General features: G+C 31.3%; 1 protein-coding gene across 1 annotated transcript; it reads left to right on the forward strand.

Moving 5' to 3' along the window:
• Nucleotides 1–2,290: 2,290 nt before the first annotated feature.
• On the forward strand, nt 2,291–14,584 carry LOC124363463 (heterogeneous nuclear ribonucleoprotein H2-like). Its single transcript, XM_046818712.1, has 9 exons — nt 2,291–2,460; nt 3,401–3,483; nt 4,742–4,900; nt 6,249–6,392; nt 6,660–6,798; nt 8,405–8,529; nt 10,614–10,717; nt 10,749–10,799; nt 14,397–14,584. Exons 1-9 carry the CDS (start codon nt 2,360–2,362, stop codon nt 14,562–14,564), a joined length of 1,074 nt encoding a protein of 357 aa, XP_046674668.1. The 5' UTR covers nt 2,291–2,359; the 3' UTR covers nt 14,565–14,584.
• The last annotated feature ends 88 nt before the right edge of the window (nt 14,585–14,672 follow it).

Below are 14,672 nucleotides of genomic sequence, written 5' to 3' on the forward strand. Positions count from 1 at the left end.
CCACTCCTTCGTCCCGCTGCTCAAATATTTGCTTCTGCGCAGATTTCTTTGTGAGTGGTTTTTCTATCGGCAGCCTACTGAGTGATAGGCTTTAATAATGCTCAGCCAAATTCCATGGTTAGACATGCACCATCATTGACTCATTCTTTTATATGTCAATGAAATGTTTCTCAAGATATCTTGTGATAAGATACATTCACATTTTTGTTTTAATAAACAAAAATGTGAATGTATCTTATCACAAGATTAAACCAATAAGATGAAACCCAACTTAATAGTTGGGTTTCATCAGTGTTTAGATAATAAAAGTCTACACATCAAGTCACCAAAAGATTATTGTATGTTGTGGAATAGTTAGGCTCCATGTATTTTTATATCACATGTTAAAATCTCATGATTGCACTCAGTTTATTTACAGATTTATTAATTCTGCTATTTTTTGTTGGCATCATGGTTACTAATAAGACCAATTCTTAATATTCATTAATGCTCAACCAGATCTCATGAAATGGAATGCACCGTCATAGAAACATGTGGGGTTGGATATCGCTGAGGTCGTAGTAATGAATACTCGATTTGCAAAGTTTAATTTTGGCAAATAAACAAAAGCACCACTTCTAGATGTTAAAAATAAATAATGTATTGCCACGTTGCTGCCAAATAGAGTGATAATGAACTAAATGATATCGTAGCAGTAGGCCTAACAGTTCCAGTGTTCTATGGGATTTTTGCATATGAACTTAAATATTATTCAAAACTTTAAAATTGACTTCCCTTTACGTTTAATGTCGAGTCACAAGCGCGGATGTCAGCATTGGCTCGACATTGCAGCTGTAGTTGGAAAAAGTGAAGATTAGTAAAATAGAAGTCTAAAACATGAATGCTGGAAGCACTTGAAGTTGAAATAAGAGACTCGGTTGAACTCACCTAAAACAAAATCACGACGGTAATTAGCCATTTATCAAGACAACCATTCACAACAACGTGGTCTCGTCAGAAGGACATCACCACACAATATCATCACCAATATATATTTTAATATTGATATTTGGAGATCAATATTAATGTGCCAAATAAAATATCAACCAAGGTAAGTCACTTTACTATTTACAACTTTACTTTATATTACATTCAAAATTAGATGTCTCGCATGAAAGGGCTAATTTATAATATGAAAGTATAAATTTTACTTCCTGACAAGGCATGTGATGTGTTTCTTGGCAGCTACAAAGTTCACTGGAGAAAAAAATTAATACATCTGCCAATTAGGTTATTAATCTGCCAAGAATTCAGTTCCAAGAACATCGGATGTAACTTATATTAACCAATAACGAGTAACAGGGTTGCGAAAATATGTATTATATAAAATACAACTAAATAACGGTACAAGGTCTAGGGTTAAAACCCTTGAGGTTGTTGAAACCTGGATGAAAATAAATTTAATACCATGCATCCTTTAAAGTTAACACATCTAATTAGATCATCATGATTTTTTTACACTAATGTTTAAGTGTAATGGTGAAAAACACTCCAAAGTGAAAATTAATAAATTGATGCTATTCAGCAAAAAAAAATATTGTAAGATCTAACATTATGAACAGAAGAGCATACAAAAATATCGAACACAATGCATGCACTAAAGCAAGTAAATGTAGCTTGGAATTATTATTAAGAACAGGAACTGGAATTTTATGTAAATTAAATTTACTGACCCCCATACATTTTACGTTTGGTTAATGTTCCACTTTAATGTCAATAAACATTTTAACTATGTATTTAAATTCAAATATTTCAAAATGTGATAATGACCATTACATTTCCACATCCAGTGATAGAAACACGAAGCTTGGACAGTGAGAGTGTAAGGGTTAACATCAATACTCAAGCAGATGTGTGTTGTATGATTCTCAAATTACCATCTGTGTGGTAACATGTCAAATCACCCAGTCTGTGTTGTATAGATTGAATAGAGGATCAAGATAACATTTTTAATTTTTTTGGAGGTCAGTTACGTTCCTAGTTTTGTTTACTTCCTTTCTACAGTTGTAATTTAACTACAAAAATGCAGTGCAATATACAACTATACCACATTTTTTTACTGAATCTACACTGAAAAAAATAATTTCCTCACCCATTATGATCAAATTATTGGAGAATTAGGACAATGGAGGGAATGTAAATGCAGAGAGTTTTGGAACGATGGTGCTAAGCGTGAACTAAAAGTAACATTTGTTCTATAACAATGAATATGACAATGTAATATTGATATTTTAAATTGAATGTGATTACAATCACCTCTAGATCTTATTAGTGATAACAGACCTCACACTTTCTTTTAGTTGTATTCAATCTACACTTTATGATGTCAAATAAAACATTTTATACATCTGCATACCTTATACTTAATGTATTATATTTTATTCAGTTTTGTTTCTACGAATGTCATGGAAATCAAAACAGGTAAGTATGTCAATTTATTGTTTTGTATAGTTTTAAATTTGTTCCCATATTTTATACGTTTTTTCTTCCATGTTACACATAATTTAAAGTTTAACTGGTTATTAAGAACAAATTCAGAAATTTCACAGAAAAATTACAATATATTTATTACTAATAACTAAAATGTAAATTCTAATTTATAAGTATTTAATAATACTAATATAAATAACAAATCTATAAGTAACAATAATGAAAATGAATATAAAGAAGTGTGTTTAGGTTAATGTACGAGTATATGCTAAATTACTCATTTACAAGAAACCAAGTATTCTCGTGAAGGTTGTTGTTGTGTTGTAGGCAGTTACATTTGGTCTTTTTTTTATCTCAAAGATGTAGTGAGTTCAAATTCTCCAAACTGTAAAACTCGTTTATACATTATTAATTTATCCCCTGCCAAGTGTTGCACATTCTGTTCCTTTATTTCAGGTAATGAGCATGGTGTCATAGGAAGGTTTGATATTGATTTTGTCCTAGTGTCTCATCTGCTCTGGTGTGTATATAGTCTGCCTGTTTTGTGCAGTGACATGTTAATCTTTCTGAATTTTCATGTATATGATTGATTCTTTATGAGAACTTGCTTTTTTGTCAATTTGACATTGTCACAATACTTTGATTAGTTTAAAATATTTTTTTGTGCTTGCTTATTCTTAAGGTAAAAGGATGTTTACACACTGAAGACCTATAGATTTCAATCCTCAAAATGTAGTGTTCTATTTTTTGACACAAAGGTAAATGCCCAAAATCCTGCTATACTTTTATATAATTAATCATCAGTTATAAACTTCAACAACAAACATAAATCCTGTTTTAATTCTGTTGAAAATGTTCAAGGTGATCAAACATAAATTGATTCCTAATTACTAAGCTAGCATGTAACTAAGAGTTGTTCCTCTTGTTGCAGTACAAATGATAAAAATGAATTCATAATCAAAGTGCAGGGTCTTCCTTGGTCAACAACAAGTAAAGACATCACAGCATTTTTTAGTAAGTTATGGACAGTATTTCAAAGCAATTAGTTTCCAAAATTAAATTTGAATTTTAAGTCCTAAGTGGTAGCAACACTGAAAAACATGTGCTATTAGCCTTCCTTACGTTTGAACCAGTACATGCTTAATGGGTGCATTTTGATCTGGGAGTTTTAATATTTTTAAAAGATGATCTTGGTGAATCGTTTTATGTTTTAGGTGGATTAATTTCATTTGCTTCCCTAAAAACTAGCTGTACTGTTAGCCATCTTGATATAGCCCTATAAGAACAATTATTTTAAATCTCTTAACACTTTAAGGACTTATTTTAAATTGTAGATGGAAGATACCACATTTGAAAGTTGAAATTAATATGCATACAAATGCTTTTTGTAAAAAAAACATTGTTATTAGTTATTCAGAAAAAAATATAAATCTTTTTTGTACTTCATCGTTTAATCATTCAAAAGTATACACTTTACCTGAAAACCATAAAGTGTTTGAATACATATTAATTTTATCTTTATAATGAGATATGACCCATAATTCTATAACTAAAAATAAGGCTGCTAAAGTGTCTAAAGTTGAACATTGCTGTTATGGGATTACAACTTAAGGTTATTTCACTGCAGGCCAGCTCTCTAAAATTTGATTTTGTTACATATTGATTGTAAATTAACAGGGAGAATTAAACTGCATATTTGCATATTTCATTTTGTCAAGTTAAAAATTAAGGCATATTTATTAAGGCTGCATTTTAAAATTATATTTTAGTTTTACTAATATTTTTCCTAGATTGGTCGGTCACATAGTTATTTATTCAAACAACGTTCAACGTGTTTTTGAAATACACAACATAGGCATCAGCCCATCACATTCTCAAAGTAACAACTGATAAGTAAACTGATTTAGTAACTGTGTTGTTTATGAGTAAGTTAACTGATTAATCAAACATTACACACCAAAAACAAACTTTAAATAAATAATCAATACCAATGTGTTTTATGTGAAAAGTTACACTTAAAAGAGAAATAATTACACAAGTATTAACAAGTTAAGAAACTATTATGTCACAGTTAATATATAATGTTTACAATTCCTCATCCAATTATGGAAACATGATCTTGTGGAATCAATCATAGTCAGTTTAGATCTAAAAAGACTCAGCTAGGGTTTAAGATTCAATAAACAAATCATTTTAAAATAAATTTGGAAAAGAAAACTACTGTTAGATGATTACGTTGATAGTAAACAATGTTAGATTGTTCATTCAATAGGTGAGTGTAACATCAACAATGAGACCTCCGGCATTCACTTAATCATGACAAGAGATGGAAGACCCAGTGGAGTAGCTTACGTTGAAATGACATCAGAACAGGACATGGAACTGGCTTGTAAAAAAGACCAAGAGTATATGGGGAACAGATTTGTTGAAGGTAAATTGTATTAATAGAAAAACTAAACAGTTAAACATTAAGTAAAAAATAAGTTATTTTGTATGTAAAAAAATATAGTCCCAAGCAGGTAATATGTATGTGTCCACTTTTTGCTCTATAGATTCAGTAGAAAAACATGTCTCTGAAACACGCTCTGCTTATAACATCTGTTTGTCCTGACCATCTTTAGAACTTAAATACTGTGCTGAGGAGAATTAAGAAATTGAATATGATTAAATTGCTTGTTATTTGTTATAAGTTACATGTTTGAAAGTGTTAAATATAATGTGTTACAATCCTTACTGCATTTAAAAAAAAAAAAAAAAAAAAAAAAAAAATGAAAACTGCATATTTAGACAATATACAACAGTATGGTGCCTCTTTTCTATATTATTGAAAGTCAGATTGGTCCTAATCGATCGTATGGATGTAAATTGATCATACCTTTAATCCTTTACATAGTATGTATTCAGTTGGATAATCATCCTGAGTGTCTACTCTTGTTAGTGTGTCTACTGCGAAGAAAAGGGTTAAAATGAGACATCTCCCTTAATCCAAGACCAAAAATAAGAGTCTAAAAGTCTTTGAAGCTTCATGTTGTTTTTATGGAGATAAACTTAAGGTCATTCCATTGAAGTCAGCTCTTTAAAGACTTGCAGGGCTTGGAAAAACAAAAATTACTTCTGCCACTGCACAGAAATACTGAATGGGCTGCACTAAACCACTAAACAATAGATGATTGGTAAAAAGTAAATTACAAAAATAGTGTTTAATATTACTATATTTGCCTAACCTAATAAATAGTCCTGTGATTGTAATGCATCTGGCTAGCATGGTTCATATTATAATTTATGTGCATGAGTCAGGAAATCTATTAGTTGAAAACACCATGAGGCTAGAACTAGTATTTAAAAGTGCTGGAAAGGAAGCTAATTTCGCAGCAAAAACAATGGTATCCAAATATGGTTTATATTTTGATGAATTGATTACGTTCCCTCTATAATAGACAGTGACAAGTATTCTTCATGAAACAGAGATCAGTGTACTTCTTAGGTCAGTTCTAATATATGAATCCAAGTAAAGATTTGTGGGCCATTGAAAAGAAAAGAATGCAACAACACAAGATCTAATGGCTAATTATACACTCATCACTAAATCAAGTGCTGATTTAGATAGTGATTTAATTAGTTATAAGATTTGATATTATATAAAAATGCTTGAATAAGGTTTTGAATTTTTCTCAAAACTTTTTGTACTCTAATAATTTGACCACTCTTTGTAATTTATTAATAGATGATACAGATGCGTAAAAAACATTGATTTACTTCATTAATTAATTAAATTTCAGTATTTCACGTCGAGAGAAGAGAAATGGAAAGGGCCATCAGAAGAAGCAACTTCAGTGTCATACACACATTAAATGATGGATGCGTGCGCCTTCGGGGTTTACCCTTTAAATGTTTAGAAGAAGACATCGCCTATTTCTTTAGGGGTACTTACAAATTTAATCTCTTAATATATTTTAAAGCGTAAGCTCTAATTTTAATTATGTAAAAATGCAGTATGTATAAAAGATTTATATACAGTGTTTTATTCTTGACATTTCAAGTATTATCTCAATGAAATATTTATTTGCTAAGAAATTCATAGCAGCTCATCTTGTTATTGGTTTCTGTACTGAAAGTGTTATATTCGTTTTAGGTAGTTCCATATAGTATCAGCATAAATGTTTGATCATCTGATTGAGAATCATCCATAGGTTTCGAAATAGTACCTTATGGCATCACAATTGTGACTGACAGCAATGGGCGACCCACTGGAGATGCTTTTGTACAGTTTAGTAATAAAGAATTTGCGGATAAAGCTCTCAAAAAGGACAAGAAGAAACTATTTCACAGGTATGTACATTATAACAAAACTTCTATAAAACTTCTATTTTGTAAATCCTATAAAAATGTTATAAACCCAAAAGTTTGTGAAGATATTTTGACGTTTGATATTTAATCACACAAAACCTAGTGGACATATTAGGACAAAACTTGGCATGTATATTACTTAAATATAAGAAAAACATAGGCATATTTTATTCCGAAATACCACCCACAAGTGCTTTTAAAAACAAATGAAAGAAAATGTATTAAGTGTAAAGAAAGGCAATAATTTTGACAGCTGATCAAGTCACAGAACGCAATTTGCTATGGTGTGTCCTACTATTTTATATTTCAATGACTTAATATCAGCTGTTGTTTGATGTAAATAGTATTGACTAGTAATACCAAATTTTTAAACTAGATGCCACCAATGATGAGTTCAAATCAATTAGTTTATTCTGGATCATTCTGAACTTTTATTTAATGAAAAAAATTGTAAATCTATAAATTGGTTTTATTTTAAATTGTGGGATGGCAGAAATAGAGAGGCTGGGCGCCAACAAGATTTCACAAACCATTCACTACTTGACAATAATTTGAAAGAATAAACAAGTGCAGTAAACCTGTGTCCATAGCAAATGAAATTGCAAAGCAATACACCAGACACTAAATGCAGTTTTTTATCATAGAAAATTGTTGAGGGGTGACTGCGTCCATTTGTCACTGATGAGGGATATGATACTGATTAGTTATATACATATTTGTATAATTCCTAAACTGAAACAAGGAAATAGAATGATATTGGAAAGCGAGGTTACTGATATACTGCACTATATCAGATCTACAGATATTCATACTTTCAAAACACTAATACTAAGAGTACAGACAAAAGCAGTGAGTCGAGTGGTCCACAAATTAGGCATATCGTAAGTATTATTAGTAGATCAGGACAGTTTGACAGTTTATTCGTTGTGTGGATGCCTGCGTAAGTTTGTCCACAAACTATTTCGAAAACTGTTTGATGTAAAGTCAAGAGATATAGCAACAATGTAGGTCTATTGAAGAGTAATGCATAACAGGAAGTTAAGATATTTCACTCAACCTCTTATATCTGAAGTGGAATATTACAAAGTAGACACTTTTGAACTATAGTAGGCTTTACAGTTCAATATATATATATATATATATATATATATATATATATATATATGTGTGTGTGTATTTATCTATAAATTTTGTCCCATAGATTATATTGGCAAAATAATTGTTATTTTGAGAGCAAGAATGACTAATCATTGGTTTAGTATTGTTTACCAAAATTCAGAGAAACCATTATCATTTTTTCAGTTGATTGTTCCTATCAAATGTCTGGCAAATCTTTCCACATTTAAGCAATGCATTGCCATAAAATGTTCAGTACATTGTTCAATTATTAATTATCCGAAAGAGCACAATAAAAAAGACAAATGAATCCACAGGTTTAAGTAGGCTTAAACAATTTGATAATCTTTTGTTAAAATCCCATGAATAAACCAAATGCACTGTATATCCCACAAGTGTCTTAATGTGTTTGATATGGACTTTATAAATAAATAAAGCAAATGTGGCTTTCATTGAACCCATTCTTTTACAGGTATATTGAAGTTTTTAGAAGCAGCTTGGGTGAAATAAGATTGGCAAAAAAGAATCAACGGTCAATAATGGCAGCACTTGCTGATTATAATGAAGATTATTCCAACAGGGTCAACCATTATAGAGGTAGGCTAAGAAATCATTTATTTTAAAACCAAAGATAAAAGCATCTAATCTGTCAATCACAATCTACTTTTTCTGTATTCAGGGAAGTTATCTTAAACATCTATGAATTAAACATAACAAATATGTTCCAAACCCAAAATCGACTAAACCATCCTAATGTATAGTCTATAAACCATACATAGATTTTGTTTGTAGCCAAGGACTTTTTGATTGAGCATTTTGAAAAGAATGAAGGAAATAATGTGATTGGGGAGTTTTGACAGTAGTTTGTTCTTAGTGGGAAATACACTCTAGATTAACACTTCTGACTAGTTGGAACTATTATTATTGGCATACGAGGTATCTTCAAAAAGTAACGGGAATTTTCATTTTTTAAGTATTTGTATATACGTCTACATTAATGTTGCCACCTTCAAAATAGTCCCCATTAGATATTATGCACTTGTGTCAGCGGTTCTTCCAATACTCGAAACACTTCTCAAACTTGATCTTATGCTAACAAAAGGTGCCTTTAGCTGTATCAATGATGCACTTCAGCAAAGGCACTTGTCGAGCCTTTTTCAGTCTTGGTAATCCAGAATGCTTCCATTGGGATAATTGAACCTTATTTTACGAGTTATATCTGTAAACCCATGTTTCATCACTTGTTATAACACATTTCAGTAATTCTGTATTGTTGTTGATTTAGTGACACCTGACCAACTTCTATTCTCATCTGTTTTTGTTAAAAATTAAACCATTTTAGAACAAATTTTGCTGCCACATGTTTCATACCCGAAACATTTGAAAAAATATCATGGCATGGGCTAACATAATCAGCGACTTCTCTGATTGTAATACGGTGATATTTCTTAACAATTTCTTCCACTTTTTTCATGTTTTTATCGGTTGTTCATGTGCTGGGGCGTCCAAAGCGTTTGTCATCTTCAATGTTTTTACAGCCATCTTTAAAACAGTTATACCACTTGTAAACCCTTGTTTTACTCACAGCAGAACTTTTGTTTACACTTTCCACACTTTGTTACACTTTATTTAATTTTTCACCCAAAATTTGATACAAATTCCTTGATTCATTTTTTTTAACAAACTAAAACTGCTGAGTCCATAAAACAAATCTAACCTTAGCAGCTGCCATTGAAAACATAAACAGTAAAGCTGGAATTTTTATTATACTTCAGGATTATGAGTACCAACATAATAAAAACTATTGACAATCGGACTCTCCACACTTATTTTTAGTTGTTATAGTGTGCTGAATTTGGTATTTGTAGAGAATGCCATTCCAGGGATATACAGCCGTTTCCACACTTTTGCCCAACCCTGTATAGTTTTAAAGGCAGGTCTTTCTGTTAATCCTTGTTGTTTGTCTAAAGTCTGAGGAATAACTCTTGAAATAGAGGTTCAGAGTCTTAAAACTTGATACATAGGTTCTCTTTCCTCTTGGTCTAAGGAAGAACCCTGTTGATTTTGGGGTCAAAGTTCCAAAGCTGTCCATCCTTCTGTGTGATAACTGTTTAGTAACATTCTGTTGTGTCCTTGATACTCTGTTATATTAGTTTATTTCATCTTGGATTTCATTCCAGGTTTAAATTCTTATTACTCCTGTTATTTATACGTTAATTCAAGATACATTAATTCAAGTAGTAATTAAACTTTGTCATAAAATTTATGCATTTGAGTTTAAATAAATACTAAACAAAGACATAATATTACTTTTAGTATAGTTTGTTTTTTGTTTGATGATGGTGCTAGTAAACTGAGAATATTGCAAGATCAGCTGTTAACAACATGGTAACTCCTGTACATCATCTGAGTTTTAAGTTTTTGTGTGAGCTAGTAGAACATCTGCATGTTAGAAATTTAGTCCATCACTACACATATATATTGTAATATATTATAATTTAATTATAACTATCATATATCAACTATTTATGGATCATTAAGTCAACGTGTTAAAAGTATAACAAGATAAGTACAAGTAAAACAATTATTTAATTACTTTAAATCTAATAACATCATTGTTACAACAACAGTGGTGTAATATTGTTACAACAAAGTTTACATATGAAAAAAACAATTTGCAGGTCATGATGATTTTGGGAGGCAAATTAGAAACCCTTCGAACAAACACTTTGGGGCTGGAAAACCAAGGTTTAAATCTGGAAGAAGCAATCAAATGAAAAAACTGGCAAGGAATAAATAATAGAAACCGGTACACTGTGTACATGCGAGGTCTTCCTTTCAGAGCAAATAAAAGCGACATTTTCAACGTAAGTAACTAAGAATGATGAATGATTATTATTTAAATCTTTATAGATAATAATATAGACATAAACTATACTCATGAGCCATGAAATAAAACATATAAAAAGGGACAACTGAGGTTCAGTAAAAAATATTTAGAGATAGCGATTTCTAGAATGCTGGCTCAAGTATTGCTACTGTTATAAAGATACCATTGTGTTTGACTTGTTACAACAAAACAGCAGGAAGACATGTTCTATATTCAAAATTGTACGTAAGTAATTTATACATCTATAAAAATGGAAACTGGCAAAAGAGACTTCAAAAATCTTTAGAAATGTTAATAGAAATCCTACTTTGGAGTTAAAACTGGTGTAAAACATGTGTTAGAACTGATTTAGAAATTAATATGTGGAATCCCATGGGTGTATTATACATGTTTGTCATTCAGACCCGTGGGTATCAGCAGTGATTCCAAGCAGTCGTTGCAGACACAGCCCATGGTTATCCTTTATTAATCTAAAAAAAACTTTAAAACCATTTGAAACTGACAATTTGTTTAAAATAAAAATTTTTGATCTGGCAGCATGTTTTCATGTTGTAAGTGGGCTCCACCTGTGACTCTCATGGGTTGTGATCATTTAAACCAACAGAAAAACTAGAGTAAGCCAAAAGCAAGAGATAAGCTATGACTCACACTTTACCTGCTGTTTCCTGCCCATTTGTAACAGCTGGAGGGCATAAAACAACTGGGTTTTATGTTTACGAGTAAATCAGCAGTGATACCAATGGTCCTTGGAGGATAATTTTATTATCATATGCCCAGGGCTATCACCAGTGGTATGGTAGCTAATTTTTTCTTAAAAATATAAATCACCAATCATAAATCAATAGCGCTAACATAGAGGTATATATATATATATATATATATATATATATATAATATATATATTATATATATATACAGGGTGTATATTATGTCTGGAAACACCCAAATATATCCTTTAATAATTTAAATATAAATTTGAAACCTCTTACAATCGTGATAGAGATTGGGCATCTACTTTTTGGAACAATGTTTTGTTATGTCACACACCAACGGGGGACGTCCTGCCGAGGGTATCGTGAATATTCTTAATGGAAGCCTATACTTGTGATACATAATTTTTAAAGGTAATAGCTTACTGAATTGAATGCCACAAACACGCATCTCAAAGGAATTATTCTATCAGAAAATAGAGCATTTTTAGTATTGAAAATTTACTGATGTTCAACAATGTAATTTTAACACTGGTTCTTGCCACAAAATGTGTTACACTAATTTTTTAGCATTTTTTTAAATGTTCAATTAAAATAAAAATAAACAATTTATTTTTAAGCTGGTTTCATTAGTACAATTTTACCAGTTTTTATTACAATGAATAAAAACTTATGAGTCACTTTCTCTGATTACTTATGAATCTGTACTTGGTGTTTTCCAGTCAGCAGGAAGGTTTAAATAGGACAAAGGTCACTAGCCTATGAGAAACATTATTGTGTTATTAATCATCTGGTTCTATACAGGTTTCAGTTTGTTGAGCATGGAGCTTTCACTAGACAGGTCTAAGCTTGGGAATTACAAATGGACAAAGATCATATCATTCCTGTCGAGTTAATCAGTGTCTCCTGAAGCATTGCTGTCAACAAGTTAATCTAATTTACAGTAGTTCAGTTTTTATTTGGCATTTTAATGGAATTGTCTGAAAGAGAACGAATTACTCTGTTGATGATGCGAGGATATGGCGATCGTCAAAGATCTTATCGGGAAAGTTTGTAATTTGTTTAATGACACTTTCCCAGAAAGGAATCCCATAAGTGTTTCAACAATATCAAAAACTATTGAGCGTTTTTGAAATGGACAGGGAGTGTACGTAATCGGCCAAAGTCGGGTAGGATAACAATCTGCAACAGATGAAGAACATGCACTAGATGTTTTGCAAAGTATTTATTGAAGACCCACATACATCGCTCAGAAAAGCTGCACAGCAACATGATATGCACCCTTTGTCTGGTGAGTAAGATTTTGAAAATTAATAAATACAAACCATTTAAAGTTCATTTAGTTCCCAACAGTTAAGTGAGGATGATTACGACAGAAGAGTTGAGTTTTGTGAACTTGTGATGCGCAAATGTGATGACAATAGAGATTTTCTGACCAACATACTATTTTCTGATGAGGCAACTTTTTCCTAAATGGCAATGTTAACAGGCACAAATTGCCGTTACTGGGCTAGTGAAAATCCACATTGGATTACTGAGTCCCATTCACAGCAACCACAAAAACTGAACGTATGGTGTGGAATTTTAGGTAACAAAATTGTTGGACCTTTTTCATCAATGGAAATTTAAATGCCGAACTTTACTACAATATGCTCCAAAATGAAATAATCCCAGCTATTCAAATTGCATCAGGAGAATTACTTTGATAATGTTATGGATTTCAGCAGGATGGTGCTCCACCCCATTATGGGAGACAGGTAAGAGAGTATTTGGATTTAAGGTTTCCTCATAAATGGATTGGCCGAAGAGGAGAAATCGAATGGCCTCCAAGATCTCCGGATTTGTCACCAATCGATTATTTCCTATGGGGTCATTTAAAATCCAATGTTTATAGAAGAAAGCCTCATAATTTGGGAAGACCTAAGAAACAGGATTATAGAGGAGATTGCTTTGATAACTGAAGAAATGTTAGGCAACTCTGTCGAATCATTTTACACAAGATTGGCTCATTGTAAAACCGTTAGAAGGAACACAGTTTCGAACAATTGCTTTGACAACCAAATGCAGGTAAAAACGTTTGTTGTAAGACTTTTCTAACAGCATACATTATTTTTTATTTGTAATAAGAAATCAATAACATAAGTATTTCCATAATATTGTACTGTAATAAAAACTGGCAAAATTTGTGCTAATAGAACCAGCCTTAAAATGAAATTTTTGTTTTTATTTAATTTGAACATTTAAAAAAAATGCTAAAAAAATTAGTGTAACACATTTTGTGGCAAGAACCAATGTTAAAATTACAATTGTGGGAAAAGGGCTTGTAACACCTTTTTGTGCAAACCATGTTAAAATTACTGAACATCAGTAAATTTTTCATCATGCTAAATTGCTCTATTTTCTGATAGAATAATTCCCTTTGAGATGCGGTTTGTGGCATTCAATTCAGTAAGCTATTACCTTTAAAATTATGTATCACAAGGTATAGGCTTCCATTAAGAATATTCACGATACCCTCGGCAGGGACGTCCCCCGTTGGTGTGACATAACAAAACATTGTTCCAAAAAGTAGATGCCCAATCCTCTATCACGATTGTAAGAGGTTTCAAATTTATATTTAAATTATTAAAGGATATATTTGGGTGTTTTCCAGACATAATATACACCCTGTATATATATATATATATATATATATATATATATATATATATAAACTGTGCAACTCAGCACTGTGAGTAATACTATTGTGCTAAAGCCTCTGGGACAATTAGACTTACTTTAGGTTATTACCAGAGATACCGATGGGACTTTGAGTAACGATGGGAAGTGTTGAGTAAATTATGATAATTTTTTTCTGCTTTCAGTTTTTCAGTCCTGTCAGTCCAACCAATATCCACATTATATATAATGTGAATGGAAAGCCGACTGGTGAAGCAAATGTGCAATTTGGATCTCAAGATGATGCAGTTAAAGCAATGTCAAAAGACAAAAGTTTCATGTACCATCGATATGTTGAACTGTTCTTGAATTAAATCGAACACAATTTTGGAAATGAACTAGCGCTTCTGCAACACCGAATTAAACCATAATGGCAAACAATGGAAGGGCTTTCATAAAGTCTAGAATGATTAATGAGGTTA

Source organism: Homalodisca vitripennis, chromosome 5, assembly GCF_021130785.1.
Source record: "Homalodisca vitripennis isolate AUS2020 chromosome 5, UT_GWSS_2.1, whole genome shotgun sequence".
NCBI lineage: Eukaryota > Metazoa > Arthropoda > Insecta > Hemiptera > Cicadellidae > Homalodisca > Homalodisca vitripennis.